Source organism: Nicotiana sylvestris, chromosome 2, assembly GCF_000393655.2.
Source record: "Nicotiana sylvestris chromosome 2, ASM39365v2, whole genome shotgun sequence".
Classification (NCBI taxonomy): domain Eukaryota; kingdom Viridiplantae; phylum Streptophyta; class Magnoliopsida; order Solanales; family Solanaceae; genus Nicotiana; species Nicotiana sylvestris.
Genome location: NC_091058.1, coordinates 90,966,986 through 90,985,450, shown reverse-complemented (window position 1 = coordinate 90,985,450; position 18,465 = coordinate 90,966,986). Strand labels below are relative to the sequence as shown.

The window sequence follows — 18,465 nt, the reverse complement described above, 5'->3', positions numbered from 1 at the left end:
ATACAAGGTATGTGAGGCTATCCCTTTCCTTCTTTTGCACGACTCCGATTGTACATAATGTAATGAACGAGCTTCCAAAGATACTCTACTCTTAGAAGCTAGCAGTACTTACATTGCTTTCCCTCTTATGGAACGATTGATGTTAATGTTGCTTCTCTTATTCTTATGTTATCAATGTTGTTGGTACTTCCTGATTCTTATAAGGTTCGTAATGAAGAGTTGGTCCTAATAACGTGTACAGAGGATACCGACCTTACGTCACCCCGAAAGGTTTAGAATGTGATTCCATGAGTCGAGCATGCATTATATATATGTATATATTTTACTCTACCGAGCCACGCTATAGTTGGCCGTGTATGACACCTACTGTGAAACCACTGATCAGTTGGGTTTTACCGAGCTCCACGTGGCCGGGTACGATTCTACCGAGCCTTATGATGGTCGGGTACGTTTTTTTACCGAGCCTATTATGGCCGGGTACGATATGATGATGATGATGCCCACAGAGGTGAATGTTTTAAAGGTTTATGTATTTATACATATGTATCATGCATTTCATATCAGTAGCCCTCAGAGGTACTAAGATGTTACAGGTTGTATATTCTTTATCCTTGCTTACATTACTGATTGTATTTATGGTTCCCTGCCTTACATACTCAGTACTTTATTCGTACTGACGTCCTTTTATTTGTGGACGCTGCATGTCGTGCTGCAGGTCCTGATAGACAGGCAGGTGCAGCTCCCCCACCACAGTAGGCTGTCCAGTTCAGCGGTGATTGGCGAGATCCCTTCTCCGGACTTGCCTTGGTCTTGGTATGCATTTTTGTTATAGACATTATGGGTATGTCGGGGCCCTGTTCCGGCTATGTTGCAGCACTTATGTTCCTATAGAGGCTCATAGACAAGTGTCGACTCATGTATAGTTTGGTATGCCTTGTCGGTTGGTTTTTGTTATATAGCCTTTCATGGTAGCGTGGTAGCTCATACCTTATATGTAGTTTCTTGATTGTCTGGTCATCCCCTGCTATGTATGTTCATGTCGTCATATTTTATTACTGATTGTCCATGATCCAGGTCTACCATTTATATTGATCTCGTCCCTAAAAGATAATAATGAAGGTTAGATGAAATGTACGTTGGTGCTCAGCAAGTATGGTCGGGTGCTAATCATGGCCCTCCAGTTTGGGTCGTGACAAAAAGCAGCAGGTACACATTGTAGACACTACCAATGGGGGCTTATGCACATCTTGCATTAGTCAGCCAATTGGTAACCAGTTTGAATACAGAAAGTGATCATCATCACTACCCTGAGGACTTGAATTATCTGTCTAATTATGGAGGCTAGAGATAGGGTAGTCAAAATTGGGGCCAACAAAATCAGCCATACAGGCCAGTCCAGCCACAGCTCAACAATGGAAACATAGGAGGTATGACACCTCTCAATAATATGGTGCCTTTCCAAAGGCCACAGGGATACAATAATTAAAATCAGTAGCAGGGTTATCATCCTCCTCAGCAGCATCATGGTGGAAGGTAGGAAGATGGGTTTGCTAGACTCGAGGCGATGATGCAGCAGGTTATTGAGTCAAATGCAAAGATGAGTGAAAGAGTAGATGCACATGAGTCAGGTATTAAGAATATTGAAGTGCAAATGGGCCAAATTTTGATGTCTTTGAATAATCGTCCTCTTGGGACATTGCTTGTAGACACACATATAAATCCAAAAGATCAAGGCCCGAAGCAGCTGATGGCAGTGAGTCTACGTAATGGTAGAGACTTAGACTTGGATCAAGATAGGGCTCGAGAAAGCAGACAAGCTGAGACATTTGTACCGGTGCCCATTGAGCTAGATGAGTCAACAAAATTGACAGAGGTGATAGTACAGCCTGCCCAGGAAGAGCATAACACCCAGATTAAGGCTAAGAAAGAAGCTGAGATAGTCTAGGAAATAGTAGTTGAGGTGGTAGCTGACAAAGAAAATACCCACATCATTGGGAAGAAGAGACCCTCTGCACCATTCTCACAGAGGCTGGCCAAGTACCAAAAAGAGGAACAATACAAGAAATTCTTGGAGATGCTGAAACAAATCCAGGTAAATATTCCATTGATTGATGCGTTGAAAGAGATGCCCGGTTATGCAAAAATGATGAAGGACTTGAATCCCCGAAAATTCGATTTCCAAGACTTGGCCACAGTGACTCTTACTCAGACCTGCAGTGCAGTGATGACTAGACCAATTGCTGAGAAGCTGTCTGACCCAGGGAGTTTCACAATTCCATGCACTATTGGTAACTTTACTTTCGCCAAAGCACTTTGTGATTTGGGGGCTAGCATAAATCTTATGCCCCTGGCGATTTATAAGAGGTTGGGGATTGGAAGAGCCAGACCCACTTCTATGTTGTTGCAGCTGGCTGACATGACCGTGAAAAGACCCTCTGGTATCTTGGATGATGTGTTGATTAAGGTAGGGAAATTTGTGTTCCCTGTAGATTTTGTGATTCTAGATTGCAAGGTAGATGAAGAAATTCCCATAATTTTGGGAAGGCGTTCTTGGCCACTGGGAGAGCTCTCATTGATTGTGAGACTGGGAGCTCATGAAGAGGCTGAAGGATGAGGAGATAACATTCAATGTGAAGAAATCTATGAGGCGACCAAGTGAATTCACCAATTGTTCTCTTATTGATGTCGTGGATGTGATCGTAGAAGCTGATGATGAGATGCTAACTATTGAGGACCCTCTTGCTGCATGTCTGGTAAATTTAGATAAGGTGAATAGGGAAGAACTGGCAGAATGGGTGTTGGCTTTAGAGGGCAGAGGGTTTTGGGATAGAACTCTTGAATTCGAACCCCTACACTTAGAAGACAGAGAAACTCCTCCAACTAAGCCATCCATCGAAGAACCACCAAAGATGGAATTGAAGCCACTGCCCGCTCATCTCAGGTATGAGTTCCTAGGACCTAACTCCACGTTACTTGTTATTATCTCATCTAGTTTGTTAGACGTGCAGGTGATAACTAGGGATTTTGATACATTTTATACTCCTTCTTGCTTAAGTTTTGATTAGAAATGTGTACAAAATAGTCCCAAAGGCTCATAAATTGTGCTTGATTGCTGGTTGGATCAACAAGGTGACAAGATGTCAATGATCAACTCAAAAAGGAGTGAAACTTGCACAAGTACCAAGACAAGATAAAGATCAGGCAAAACAAGGCCAGTGCGGCCGCACACCATTCTGTGCGGTCCGCACAAGTGATGTTAGAGAGTGTGCATTTCCAGGACAACAGGCATTGCGGCCGCATGGGTTTTTGTGCGGTCCGCATTGTGTTCATCGCAGCCGCACTCGATTTAGTATGATCCGCAAAAGCCAGAGTTCAAAGAAGTGCCAATTCCAAGTTTGAAGCACAATGCGGTCCGCGCTCCATTTCATGCGGACCGCACCTTGAAGCCACTATGGCCACACTCAATTCTGTGCGGTCGCATTGCCCGAGTTCAGAGAGCCGTTTATTCAAGTTCAGAGCCTTGGTGCGGCTGCACGTGATTTAGTGCGGTCCGCACTAGCCCCGCAGGGGTATTTTTATCCAGATTTTTCAGCTTAGTATAAATAGCTTATTTTCCCATTTTTAGGTCTTCGGATAGTTTTTGTACTGAGTTGCGCTCGTGACTTCCGTTCCTTTAGCTATTTTGGGCAATTTTAGCTTCATTTCAACATTAAATCTTCTAGTTTATCTTAGCAATTAATTAATATGAGTTTTTCTTCATCTATATCTTTGTTTTCTTCTCTAATTATGAGTAGCTAGACCCATAAGCTAGCGTTGTGGCTCAACCCTAGTGTGGGTAATTGATGGGTCTTGTGTTTTGATGCTTGATTGTCTATGGGTGTTTGATATTTGGACTAATTTCATGTTTAATTGTTGAATTAGTAGTTGCAAACACTAGCTTATACTTAGTTGACTTTGGCTCTTCTTGAGAAAGAGAGCCTAAGTCTCTGAAATTGGTCCAACAAGGAATTGGGGCATACTCAAGAGATAGATAGCCCCAATTAAAGGGTTAAATATAGAAATAGTAATACCCGACTTGAACCTTGATTGCTTGTGCAAATTTGCATACCCAATTGGTCTTGAGAAAGTCAATTCGGGCAAAAATCACTCGAACCACCGAGAGGTGTAGAGTGGTAGAATCGTGCAACGGTTATATCATACTCCCCAAATGTGTCAATCATGCCTTAGACTAAAGTATCCGTCAATTGATCACCTAGGCGAAAGTGACTAACCTGGTGCTTTTTACCCATTTGAACAACTTGCAATAGTTTAACCTTAGCTTACTTTAGTATAATTGAGCATTGTAGTTTAAATAATTAGAAGTAAATCAAAACCCCAAAATGTTTAGAAGTGCAATTTGGAACACATACACAATTCCACTTTAGATAGACACCCGACTCCAACTTCTAGCTCCATGTGGAAATCGATCCCGACCTTAATCGGGTAAAATCTGCTTCGACCCTCTCTCGCTACTCAATAGTAGTTTAGGGTTGGCCTCGATCAACTTTTTGGCGCCATTGTCGGGGAGCTAACGGTTTTGGCTATCTATATAAATAGTTTTGTGTATTGTTCTTCTTTCCTTCTTTGTTACTAATTTGTGTGTGTCACAACTTCTTGTACCAAATGGCAGCAAACAACGCCAATGACCCTCTTAGAAATGTGATTGCGGGGGAGGAGGTAGATGACGTCGGAGATGATGAGGTGCCTCTTGTACCTCAAGGACAATGTAGAGGCTGCCAGGCCAATGCTAATGCAAATGACAATATTCCAGACTCTGCTCTGCCACCTCCAAGGGTGGCTCCTAGAGTGCTTCCGAACCAAGGCTATGCAAGTGCTACTGTCCCACCCCGAATTTAGGCGGGCAATTTTCAAATAACCAATATGATGCTGACTTTGCTAGAGTATCGTGGGTATTTCACGGGCGCTGCAAATCAAAATGCTTATAAACACCTCAAGGGGTTCGTGGATACATGTTGGGGGAGTAAGCAAACTAACGTGTCTGAGGATGCTCTCCAGTTGAGACTCTTCCCATTTTCACTTAGAGGGAAAGCACTTGATTGGCTTGAGCAACTTCCCAATCATTCCATCACTACTTGGGATGAGTTGGCAGATAACTTCATTGCGAAATGTTTTTCACCGGACCATATGGCTGCATTGAGAGATGAGATCTTGGCATTCAAGCAAGAGCCCACGAAACATTTGCATGAGATTTGGGAAAGTTATAGAACAATGGTGAAGGAATGCCCCAACAATGATATGACCGAGGCGATGATCCAAAAAACTTTCTATCGGGGTATTAACACCACAAACCAATGCATAGTGAACCAACTTGTTGGGGGAAACTTCATGAAGCTGTCTTATGATAAGGCTTGTGACATTCTTGATGAGATGGCTAACACTTCTTCTGCTTGGTAAAGTAGAGCCAATGTGCCCCAAGGTGACCCCACAGTCACTCATTTGCACAAGGAGTTACATGATCATGGGCAGGCTATAGCTAAGTTGACAACAATGAACCAACTAGCAAAGGCATAGTTGCAACAACTTCAAAATCCTCGCCAAGTGAATTCCATTGAGAGTGTTAACATGCTTGTCAACGAAAGAAGACAAAGAGGTCAACAAAACCAAGGGAATTCAGAGCAATTTGACAATGATTGTGGTGGATTTCAAAATGATGGTTATGATGAACAAAGTGAAGAGGTGCAATACGTGAATAATTATCAAGGTCAAAGAGGCAATTCTTCCAACCAACAACAATGGAGACCCCAAGGAAATTGGGGCAATCAATAACAAGGCAATGGTAATTGGGGAACAACAACCAAAACTCCAACTGGGGAAATCAGAACAACAACCAAAACTCCAACTAGGGAAATCAGAACAACAATCAAAACAATCAGGAAAGTTGGAATGGTAACAACAACAATTGGGGTGGTAACAACAATCAAGGTGGATGGAACAATGGAAACCAAGGACACCGGGGGCAAGGCTTTCAAAGGCCCCTAATGTACCAACAACCGAACAATCCACCCCCATTTCCATCTCAAGGTCCTAGTTCTTCTAGCAATGATATGGGTAGAATTGAAATGATGTTTGAATAGATAATGAAGAAGAATGCGGACTCGGATGCTCAATTGGCTTCCCACAATACCTCTATTAGAAATTTGGAGGTACAGTTAGGACAAATCTCACAGTCTTTAAATACACACCCTAAGGGTGCTCTACCAAGTGATACGGTAGTGAACCTGACTAGTGGGAACAATCATGTTATGGCGGTAACAACAAGAAGTGGGAGAGGAGGTAATATGCATGCCTCCAAACAAAAGCAAATTGTGGATGATGATGTTGAGTTGCAAGAAAATGAAGTTCCTTTGGTGGTTGAAAATGTGATGGATGAAAATGTGAATGAAGAAGTGAGGATTGATATTCACGATGTCGAGGTGGAAACTCAAAATGATGTGAACCCGTCTAGGGAACACATAATAGACATGACGGAGCCGATTGTGCCTAAAGCTAAGGCTCCTTTGCCAAGGACACCTCCACCTTATCCTCAAAGGCTCGCAAAGCAAAAAAATGAGAATCAGTTTAAAAAGTTCATTGACATGATGAAGAGCTTATCCATTAATGTGTTTTTGGTGGAGGCTCTTGAACAAATGTCGGGCTATGCTAAATTCATAAAGGACTTGGTTACAAAGAAGTGTTCTATGGATTGTGAAACTATAAAAATGACTCAGCAAGTTAGTGCTATAGTGCATTCAATGGCCCCGAAGCTTGAAGATCCCGATGCTTTCACCATTCCTTGCACCATTGGGAGTGCAGATTTTGCTAAGGCTCTATGTGATTTGGGGGCTAGTATCAATTTGATGCCTTACTCAGTTTTCAAACCCTTGGGTATTGGGAAACCTAGGCCGACTTCCATGATATTACAAATGGCGGATAGAATGATGAAGAGACCATTGGGTATTATTGATGATGTGCTTGTCCGAGTGGACAAATTTATCTTGCTAGCTGACTTTGTGATCTTGGATTGCGAGGTGGATTATGAAGTTCCTATCATATTGTGAAGACCTTTCCTTGCAACAGGGAAGGCCTTAGTTGATGTAGAAGCAGGGGAACTCACCTTCCGGGTGGGTGACGAGAAAGTGGTCTTTCATGTGTGCAAATCAATGAAGCAGCCCAACAGTACGGAGGTGTTCTCTTTTGTGGACCTTGTCATAGCAGTGATAGTTGATGACACCGGTGCAATGATCAATGTAGAGGACCCTTTGGAGGCCGTATTGTTGAATCTTGATGTCAATGATGATGAGGGCCGAGTGGAGTGCATGAATGCTTTACATGGAATGGGCTATTACTCTTATGAGCCTAGGAAATTATCTTTGGACCTTAAAAATAAGAAGACTCCACCAACAAAACCTTCAATTAAGGAGCCTCCGGTGTTGGAGTTGAAACCGCTACCTCCACACCTCAGGTATTAGTTCTTAGGCTCAAATTCTACTTTGCCAGTTATTCTTTCCTCTTGTCTTACTAACATGCAGGTTGATGCCACATTGGCGGTGCTTCAAAAGTGGAAAAAGGCATTGAATGGACTTTAGCTGATATTAGGGGGATAAGCTCCGCATTCTGTATGCACAAGATTATTTTGGAAGATGATGCAAAGCCCTCCTTGGAGCATCAAAGGAGGTTGAACGAGGCAATGCAAGAAGTTGTGAAAAATGAGGTGATCAAGTGGTTGGATGTCGGGGTTGTGTACCCCATCTCTGATAGCTCTTGGACTTTACCGGTGTAATATGTACCGAAGAAGGGCGGCATGATCATGGTTAGAAATTCACAAAATGAGTTGATTCCTACAAGAACTGTCACTGGTTGGAGGGTATGCATGGACTACCATAAGTTGAATAAAGTGACCCGGAAGGATCACTTTCCTTTGCCTTTTCTTGATCAGATGTTAGACCGACTTACTGGGCGTGCCTTCTACTGTTTCTTGGATGGGTATTCTAGGTACAACCAAATCTTGATTGCTCCAGAAGATCAGGAGAAGACCACATTCACATGTCTATATGGCACCTTTGTTTTCTCTAGGATGCCTTTTGGGTTGTGTAATGCACCGGCTACATTCCAGCGGTGTATGATGGCCATTTTCACCGATATGGTGGAAGACATTTTGGAGGTGTTCATGGACGACTTTAGTGTTGTGGGAGACTCATTTGATGAATGCTTGAATAATTTTGATAGAGTTTTGGCCCGTTGTGAAGAAACCAATCTTGTTCTCAATTGGGAGAAATGCCACTTTATGGTGGAAGAGGGCATAGTTCTCGAGCATAAAATTTCAAAGCATGGTATTGAGGTAGACAAAGCAAAAATAGATGTGACTTCAAGGCTCCCTCCCCCTACATCTGTCAAGGGAGTTCAAAGTTTTCTTAGGCATGCGGGGTTCTACCGAAGATTTATCAAAGACTTTTCGAAGGTAGTGAATCCCTTGTGCAAGTTGTTGGAAAAAGATGCTTTCGTGTTTGATGAAAAATGTATGCAAGCCTTTGAACTTCTCAAGCATAACTTGACCACCACTCCTATCATTACCGCACCTAATTGGAGTTTGCCCTTTGAGCTCATGTGTGATGTGAGCGATGTTGCGGTTGGGGCGGTTTTGAGTCAAAGAGTGAACAAAATGTTTCATCTGGTGTACTATGCGAGCAAGACAATGAATGATGCTCAAGTGAACTACACGGTGACCGAGAAAGAACTTTTGGCTATTGTGTTTGCAATGGAGAAATTTTGCCCGTATCTCATGGGTGCCAAGGTCATAATCCATACCGACCATGCCATACTCCGGTACTTGATGACGAAAAAGGACTCCAAAGCTAGACTGATGTGGTGGGTCTTGTTACTTCAAGAGTTTGATTTGGATATTGTGGACCGGAAGGGTAGTTAGAACCAAGTGGCGGACCACTTGTCCCGCTTGGAGGAGGAGGGGAGGCCTCGTGATGGCCTAGAGATCAATGATTCATTTCCCGATGAACAACTCCTTTTGGTGTCGATGAATGGTATGCCATGGTTTGCGGATGTTGCTAATTTCCTTGTGACTGGAATAATCCTGTGTGAGCTCTCTTCTAACCAAAGGAAAAAGCTCAAGAGGGATAGTTTGTATTTCTATTGGGATGAGCCATACTTGTTCAAGATTTGCACGAATGGTGTGATCCGAAGGTGTGTCCCGGAGGAAGAGGAATTGAGTATCTTGGAGGCTTGTCATTCCTCTCCCTATGGTGGCCATCATGGTGGGCGAGGACGGCTTCCATAGTTCTTAGTTGTGGGTTTTATTGGCCAACATTGTACAAAGATGCAAGCGAACTAGTGAAGAGGTGTGATGAATGTCAAAGAGCGGGTGGAATTTCGAAGAAAGATGAGATGCCTCTCAATACCATTCTTGAGGTTGATATTTTTGATGTATGGGGCATTGATTTTATGGGCTCATTTGGGAACACATACATTCTTGTGGCGGTGGACTGTGTTTCAAAGTGGGTTGAAGCCGTGGCTTTTCCCAACAATGAGGCCTGGAGTGTTGTTGCATTTCTCAAGAAGAGCATTTTTACAAGGTTTGGTACTCCTCGTGCAATCATAAGTGATGGGGGGTCTCATTTTTGCAATAGAGCTTTCGACACTTTGCTTGCAAAGCATGGTGTCAATCACAAAGTTTCTACTCCCTATCATCTTCAAGCAAGTGGTCAAGTTGAAGTCTCCAACAGGGAAATCAAAAGCATATTGTCAAAGATGGTCAATGCAAATAGGATCGATTGGTCAAAGAAGTTGGATGACGCTCTATGGGCTTATAGGACTGCTTACAAGACTCTGATTGGTATGTCTCCGTATCGGTTGGTGTTTGGGAAAGCTTTCCATCTACCGGTTGAGTTAGATCACAAGGCCATATGGGCTTTGAGGAAGCTAAATCTTGATTGGGGTGTTGCAGCAAATCTTCGTGTGGAGCAGCTCAATGAACTTGATGAATTTCAATTACATGCCTACTCCAGTTCTTCCTTGTACAAGGACAAGATGAAGTACCTTCATAGTAAATATGTTCGTAGAAAGGAGTTCAAATTTGGTGATTTGGTTCTTTTGTTCAACTCTCGGTTACGTCCGTTTCCGGGAAAGCTTAAATCAAAATGGAGTGGCCCTTTTGAAATGATGTGTGTGACCCCGTTTGGTACACTTGATTTAAACAACAAAAATGGGGAAGTCTTCAGAGTGAATGGGCATAGGTTCAAGCACTACTTGGGAAAAATTGATGATAACCACGTGGTGGCACTTCTTCATCTCAAATGATGTGATGATAACCTGCGTCGTGCCGCGACGTTAAATCAGGCGCTTCTTGGACGGAAACCCATGTGTGCTTCTTTGTTTTTCATTGTAGGATAGGATTTATTTTTGAACTTACTGGTTGTGAGATGTTACAGGTTTGTGTTGATGCAGTGCAAGACATAGTGAAAAAATTGCCAAGTCTCTAAAGTTTTCAATGCAGAACGCACTACATTGTATGAAGCCGCAAAGAACTTAGTGCGGGGGGAACAAAAATCAGTGCAACCGCACTGATGATGGATGAAATGAATAGCTCTCTGAAGTTTACCACCGTGGCCACATTGCATTTTGTGCGGTCCACGGTGGTCCACTGCGGTCGCAGTGTATTTAGTGCGGATCGCACTGGCTGCCTTAGTTTGTACCTCATGACTTTGAGCAATGTGGACCGCACTGCCATTTTGTGCGGTCTGCATTGGGTTGGCAAGCAGGGCCCTAGGTCCTTTTCTATAAATAGGACCTGAGGCCCTTCTTTTACACTTTTCGATCTCTTGACTCTCAAAACTCATAAAATCATTGTTCATCTTTTCTCTTGCTCGTAATTAACTACTTAAAATCGTTAATCATTAGTTCTTCTCACATCTGGTAACATTAACTTCTTTTTAATTGTCTTAATTTAATTATTTTCTTTTAATTTTTGTTTTTCTTGTTTGCCTTCTATTTTTCCCGTGTTTCTTTTGATTTGGTAAAATTAGGTTAGTCAATTTCTTGATTACAGTAGAATTAGGTAGTTAAAAATACCGGGCAAACACTTAGGGACCTTTCTTAGGTGTAAAATTGGACTTAAAATCAAAATACATTGAACCCTAAGTTAGTGCTGCTTCTAGGTAATCAGTGCGGACCACAGTGGATTTTGTGCGATCTGCAATGACATTTTGTACGGACCGCATTGCTGAAAGTCCTGAAACTTGATCTTCGAGGACCGTGTTTTGTGCGGTCCGCGGTACCTCAATGCGGACCGCATTACCATTTTATGCGATCCGTGGAGCATTTGTTCAGAGAGTGGGTAGTCTGAACCCCACCTCTGTGCGGACCGCATTGGCATTTTTTGCGGTCCGCATTGGCCTCTGTGCGGCCGCACTACATTTTGTGTGGTCCGCATTGTGTAATGTCTGCAACTGTCTGCAACCTTTTCTTTTCTGTAACGCTGATCTTAATTACTTCTACTGATACTAACAAGACTAATGGATGTTGTTTGCAGACATTGGTGAAACAAAGAGGCATGGGTTCTAAACAAGCTGGTCGAGGTGAATCCTTCCGGGGAGGGAAAAGAAAATGATAAGACGGACTACTCAAGCCCGACAAAATATTAAAAACATGAAGAAGATCATTAACGCTGCTGATAGGGCCATTGACAAGTTTGGGAGTGAATACGAGCCTTCCCGGGATATATCTTCAGACTCAATCCCAGAGTACATCCCTGACTGGCCGGAGAGAAACAGACTAAGAGACACTTATCCACCTTCCCCCGCTACCCAAGCGTCAGTAAATGTATCTTCTAGGTCGTCTGAGGGCTCAGCTGAAGGCAGTGGGAATAAATACTCTACCTCTCCCACAGCTTCATTATCCGGAGAGGGCACAGAAGGAGAAGAAGAGGTAGTAGGAGAAGGGGGTGAGCCCCAGGTTGGCGGGGTAGAACAAACTAGAAACCCAGAGGTGTAGCAAGACCACTTTGTGAGCGAGGTTGCCTACCATAAATTCAGAGAATGGTGTCCTGTAAGGAAATTAATTCCGGAGAGAAGTTTTATAGATATAGACCTTTTGCCTCACAACCCCAATGTGAGAAGACAATTTATAGAGAGAGTGGGCTGGGAATATTTCTTAAACAATTGTGAAAATTCAAACAAGCACCTGGTCAAGGAATTCTACAGCAATGTTGCCCACATCAAGAAGGGAGCCAAAGTGACCAAAGTGTGCATTTTGAAAGTGATGTTCGATGGGAAAACCATAAATGACTACTTGGGATTTGATGAGGAGGATGAGTCATTGTATTCGCCGAAGATGGAATTAGGAGAGGAGGTCTGTCCTTGGTTGGCACAATATCTGGCAATCCCAGGTACCACCCCCAATTGGTTGAATGCAGGAGTGAAAATTTTAAGAAGAAGTTTGAATTTCGAGGCCAAGGAGTGGGAAACATTCGTGTGCAATAGATTGGATCCTACTACTCATGACAACTCACTCCCTCTTCACCGGGCAGTATTGGTAGCATCAATCATGGCGGAGTACCCGATTAATGTCGGGAAGGTGATGTCTCGGGCAATTACACAGGTAGGCAGTGAAGATGACAGAAACTACCCTTTTCCCAGCTTCTTAACCATGTACTTCACGGACCTAAAGGTAGAAAAGCGACCATTTGATATAAAAGTGAAAGAAAATGCCTCGTTCTCATGGCACAACATGCAGGGTGATGACAACCCTAAAATCAAGAACTACAAGAGAATAACCACTGCTGTAACTGGCCAGTCTGAAGAGCCAGTAGTGGTAGTAGCTTCTACTCAGCCTTCGTCCACCTCAGTGGACATGCCCCCTAGTCTATCCACTTCAGCAGCTCCAGAGATACCCTCTACCCTAGCCCACCCAGTGACTGCACACCGCATGAGCCAGGCCCTTCTCAGCATCAACAACTGGATGCAGACAGCTTCTTCTAAGTTGTCTGTCCTCACTACTACAGTAGCAGCTCAGTCGACACCCCCACCTCCACAGGTCCCACAGTCTATTGAGGACACCCTCAAGGATATACTGGACAACTAGAAGAAAAACCTTAACACTCAGAAAGTTCTTACGGACACTGTGGTGTCTCATGGAAAAGCTCTCAAGGAGCTTGCTAGGGAGGCCAAGAATATGAGAAAGATGCGGGCTTCCAAGGAGTCCGTAAAGGAGTTGAGGGTTGAGGTTGACAGGTTGAAGGCAGATCATCTGCCTTTGGATTTATTGTTACAGGAATCTGTGCCAGCTGCTCACCCCCAGCCAGATCAGTCCCAGAGGCCTCCCAAGAGGAAGAGGATGATTCCCCGAGCAGATGATGCAGTCATCTAGTTGGCAGACCCACCAGAGACCTCCTCCAGTCAGCCACAAGATGCAGCCCAAGAGCCTGTCCAGGTCCAGGCCCAGGCCCTAGCAGCAAAGTAGCAGGTCATAGGGAACCAGTCTGAGGTTCCCGAGCATATTGAGGACCTAGGGACCACTCAGAATCCCATGCAGACAGACGGGCCATAGAGAGTCTCTATATCATTTTCCCTTTTTATTTTTGGTGCTTATTTGGTTTAGTTGGCATTGAGGACAATGACAGCTTTCATTTGAGGGGGTAGGCCCTACATTGATTTGTTGGATGATTGTATATATTTGACAGTTTTTATGCTTTCTTTATTTTTCATCTTTGGTATGTATATAATTTTAGCACTTCTTTACATTTTTCGTACTTTTTACTTTGGGCCTGTATATAAAGTTTATGTTACATTGTATATACTAATCCCCTCTATTGTATATTCGATTAAATCCCCTCTTGTATATATTCATTTTAATTTCCGCATTTTTCTTTTCCGTAGCTTCTTATTTATGTTTGTAGCTTCTTGTTTTGAACGTTTGCAATAAGCCTTTGGTTTTCTTAATGTCGCGGTTCTTTCCAAAGGTGGAGTTTGTGTGAATCGGGCGGCTCTTCCCAATGATGGATGGCGTGACAACCTTCTTAAGGGTTTGAGTCCGTCTTTATTTTTGCTTTTAGTAGTTAGTGGTTAAGGGTGCCTCAAGAAAAGCTTCACTTAGGCCTAGCACATTTGTTGTTGATCTCATGGTCAAAAACGAATTATTGTGTTTAGGATGGTGAAAGTCATGACCTTAAGACTCTTGTGTTGAACGATAATCATCAAGTGGTTTTTCGGGACCATTGTGTGCTCAAATCTTATCTAAGGTCGTTGTGGGCCCCCGACTCTATATATTTAGTGATCCCATAGCTTGTGTGGTGAGAAATTGCATTTCTAGAACTTGCCCTAAATATTTGTTGAGGCGAAATCCTAAGTGAATTTTTACTTGAGACATGATTATAGGCTCTCCTTGACCCAAATGATAGCTTGAACACTTCCTTAGCCTACCAATGATAAAATCCCTAATCAATCCATTTGTGCCTTAGACCTTTTTCCTTCAAGAACCATGATACCAGCCTTTACCCATTCTAAAAGATACCCTCTCTTGGCACCCGATCTTTCCTTTAGCACATGGAAAAAGTATAAGTTTGGAGGGAGAGACGAGGATGGCAACAAAGTGGTAAAAAGGTACAAAATGAAGAAAAGAAAAGGCAATGAAAAAGAAAGAAAAGCAAAAGGATAAAAAGAATGTTCAATGTGTAAGAGAATAAAAAGGGATTCAAGAAAAGCAAAGAATGAAAGGTATGGAAAGTTGAGAAAGGATAAAAGATTTGAAATGTATAAGAAAGAGTGACAGTATGTCCCTCTAACCCCTTAGAAAGAAGTGAAAAAACTAAAAAAGTCGAGTGAATGTGTGTCAAAATGAAACAAAAGAAGTGCTTAAGGGAAGATGGAACTTACTTAGACCAAATATTGCCTACCCGAAACCAAAAGCCTTTACTATTTCTCCACAAGAGCCCTATATGATCTCTAGTTGAATGAAACTTATATTAGTGGTGACTCATATAAGGGGCAATCATATGGTACTTAGAGCCGGACTTGTGAATTTTCCTTGAGAGAGATGAGTGATTTTCCATTAACCTCATTCTGAGTGTCACTATTCTAAAGGTGAGGTTTTCTTAGGGAGAGCTGAGGATGTGTGAGTTTGTGTTTCACAATGACCAAAATAATAGAAAGAGTTCTTTGATGTGTTGAGCCAACTCTTGATGCTCTTGTGTCGCACTTAATCCATGGTGTTTAAAAGAGTAAATGTTGTTAATGATTCATTTGTATTGAGGGCAATTGTTAGTCCCAATTGATTCTAGATGAGGTCACTTTAGGACAGCTGAATTTTCTTGGATGTTCTCTTAAGGGGTAGGTCTTATTTTGTTTGCTTTAGGACAAGCAAAAGCTTAAGTTTGGGGGAGTTGAAAACTAGGGATTTTGATACATTTTATACTCCTTCTTGCTTAAGTTTTAATTAGAAATGTGCACAAAATAGTCCCAAAGGCTCACAAGTTGTGCTTGATTGCAGGATTGATCAAAAAGGTGACAAGATGTCAAAGATTAGCTCAAAAAGGAGTCAAACTTGCACAAGTACCAAGACAAGACAAAGCTCAGGCAAAACAAGGTCAGTGCGGCCGCACACCATTCTGTGTAGTCCGCACAAGTGATGTCAGAGAGTGTGCATTTCCAGGCCAATAGGCATTGCGGCCGCATGGGGTTTGGTGCGGTCTGTATTGTGTTCATCGCGGCCACACTCGATTTAGTGTGGTCCACAAAAGCCAAAGTTCAGAGGAGTGCAAGTTCCAAGTTTGAAGCATAATGCGGTTTGCACTCCATTTCATGTGGACCGCACTAGAAGCCACCGCGGCCGCACTAGATTCTGTGTGGTCCGCATTGCCCGAGTTTAGAGAGCCATTTATTCAAGTTCAGAGACTTAGTGCAGCCGCACGTGATTTTTTGTGGTCCGCACAAGCCCCGCAGGGGTATTTTTGTCTAAATTTTGTAGCTTAATATAAATAGATTTTTTTCCCATTTTTAGATCATCAGATAGTTTTTGTACTGAGCTGCGCTCATGACTTCCGTTCCTTTAGCTATTTTGGGCAATTTTAGCTTCATTTCAACATTGAATCTTCTAGTTTATCTTAGCAATTAATTAATATGAGTTTTTCTTCATCTATTTCTTTATTTTCTTCTCTAATTATGAGTAGCTAGACCCATAAGCTAGGGTTATGGCTCAACCCTAGTGTGGGTAATTGATGGGTCTTGTATTTTGATGCTTGATTGTCTATGGGTGTTTGATATTTGGACTAATTTCATGTTTAATTGCTGAATTAGTGGTTGCAAACATTAGCTTATGTTTAGTTGACTTTGGCTCTTCTTGAGAAAGAGAGCCTAAGTCTCTAAAATTGGTCCAACAAGGAATTGGGGCATACTCAAGAGATTGTTAGCCCTAATTAAAGGGTTAAATCTAGAGATAGTAATACCCGACTTGAACCTTGATTGCTTGTGAAAATATTCATACCCAATTGTTCTTGAGAAAGTCAATTCGGGCGAAAATCACTCCAACCATAGAGAGGTGTAGAGTGGTAGAATCATCCAACGGTTATATCATACTCTCCAAATGTGTCAATCATGTTTTAGACTCAAGTATCCGTCAATTGACCACCTAGGCGAAAGTCACTACCCTTGCTTTTTACCCATTTGAACAACTTGCAATAGTTTAACCTTAGATTACTTTAGTTTAATTGAGCATTGTAGTTTAAATAATTAGAAGTAAATCAAAACCCAAAATTGTTTAGAAGTGCAATTTGGAACACATACACAATTCCACTTTAGATAGACACCCGACTCCAATATCTAGCTCCCTGTGGAAATCGATCCCGACCTTAATCGGGTAAAAGCTGCTTCTACCCTCTCTCGCTACTCAATAGTAATGCAGGGTTGGCCTCGATCAGCAGGCACAACAACTTTTGCAGGTACTCAAGGAGTGCAAGACTACCATTGGGTGGACCATGGCAGACATTAAGGGGATCAGCCTAGCCTATTGTATGCATAAAATTCTGCTGGAAGAGGGACACAAACCTTCGGGAACACCAAAGAAGGGTGAACCCAAACATGAAGGAAGTGGTGAAGAAAGAAGTGATAAAGTGGTTGGATACGGGAATTATTTTCCTAATCTCTGACAGCAACCGAGTTAGCCCAGTGCAATGTGTTATTAAGAAGGGTGGCATGACGGTGGTCAAAAATGATAACAATGAGTTGATCTCTACAAGAACTGTCACAGGCTGGAGAATTTGCATGGACTATAGAAAATTAAATCTGGCCACCCGGAAAGACCACTTCCCACTTCCCTTTATTGATCAGATGCTAGACAGATTGGCAGGAGGTCTCAATTCTATTTTCTGTATGGGTACTCATGGTACAATCAAATCTCCATTGCACCAGAGAACAGAGAGAAGATCTCCTTCACTTGCCCAGATGGCACATGCAATGCACCCACCACATTCCAAAGGTGCATGATGGCCATATTCACTGACATGGTCGAAGACATAATGGAGGTGTTCATGGATGATTTCTCAGTGGAGGGAAATTTATTCGATGAGTGCCTTATAAATCTGACCCGTGTGCTAAAAAGATGTATTGAGACTAACCTGGTACTTAATTGGGAGAAGTGCCATTTCATGGTACAAGAGGGCATAGTCTTGGGACACTAGGTATCAAGCAAGCAAATCGAGGTAGACCATGCTAAAGTTGACATGATAGCAAAGTTGCCACCTCCCACTTCAGTCAAGGCAATCAGGAGCTTCCTTGGGCATGCCGATTTCTACCGGAGATTCATAAGAGACTTCTCAAAAATTGCCAACCCTCTCTGTAAGTTGTTAGAAAAAGATCACCCCTTTTTGTTTTCTGATGATTGTAGGGTAGAATTTGAGGAGTTGAAAAAGAGGCTAGTCACAGCACCCATCATTGTCACCCCAACTGGGAGCAACCATTCGAATTCATGTGTGATGCCAGTGACTATACCATGGGGGCAGTGCTGGGACGGCGGAAAGACAAGCTAATGCACCCAATCTACTATGCTAGTAGAATGCTGAGTGGATCTGAACTACACTATGACTGAAAAGAAGATGTTGGTTGTGGTGTTTGTATTTGACAAGTTCAGATCATACCTGAGTGGCTCTAAGGTAATTATATACACTGATCATGCAGCTCTCAGGTACTTCATTGAGAAGAAGGAGTCTAAACCACACCTGATTCGTTGGGTTCTATTACTACAAGAGTTTGACCTCAAAATTCGTGACCGTAAGGGCACAAAAATCAAGTCGTTGATCATCTATCACGACTTGAGGGAGCTAAAAACTCAGTTGCGATTTACGGTATTCTGGAAACCTTTCCAAACGAGCAGCTTCTCGCTACAAGTCTTGAGGAAGTGCCATGGTATGCAGACTTTGAAAATTACCTG

General features: G+C 42.6%; 1 protein-coding gene across 1 annotated transcript; it reads left to right on the top strand.

Annotated features, from left to right (window-relative positions):
* The first annotated feature begins 2,074 nt into the window (after positions 1-2,074).
* Positions 2,075-2,614, top strand: LOC138885232 (uncharacterized). The gene has a single exon (XM_070166149.1). The coding sequence runs from the start codon at positions 2,075-2,077 to the stop codon at positions 2,612-2,614; it is 540 nt and encodes a 179-aa protein (XP_070022250.1).
* Positions 2,615-18,465: the final 15,851 nt, after the last annotated feature.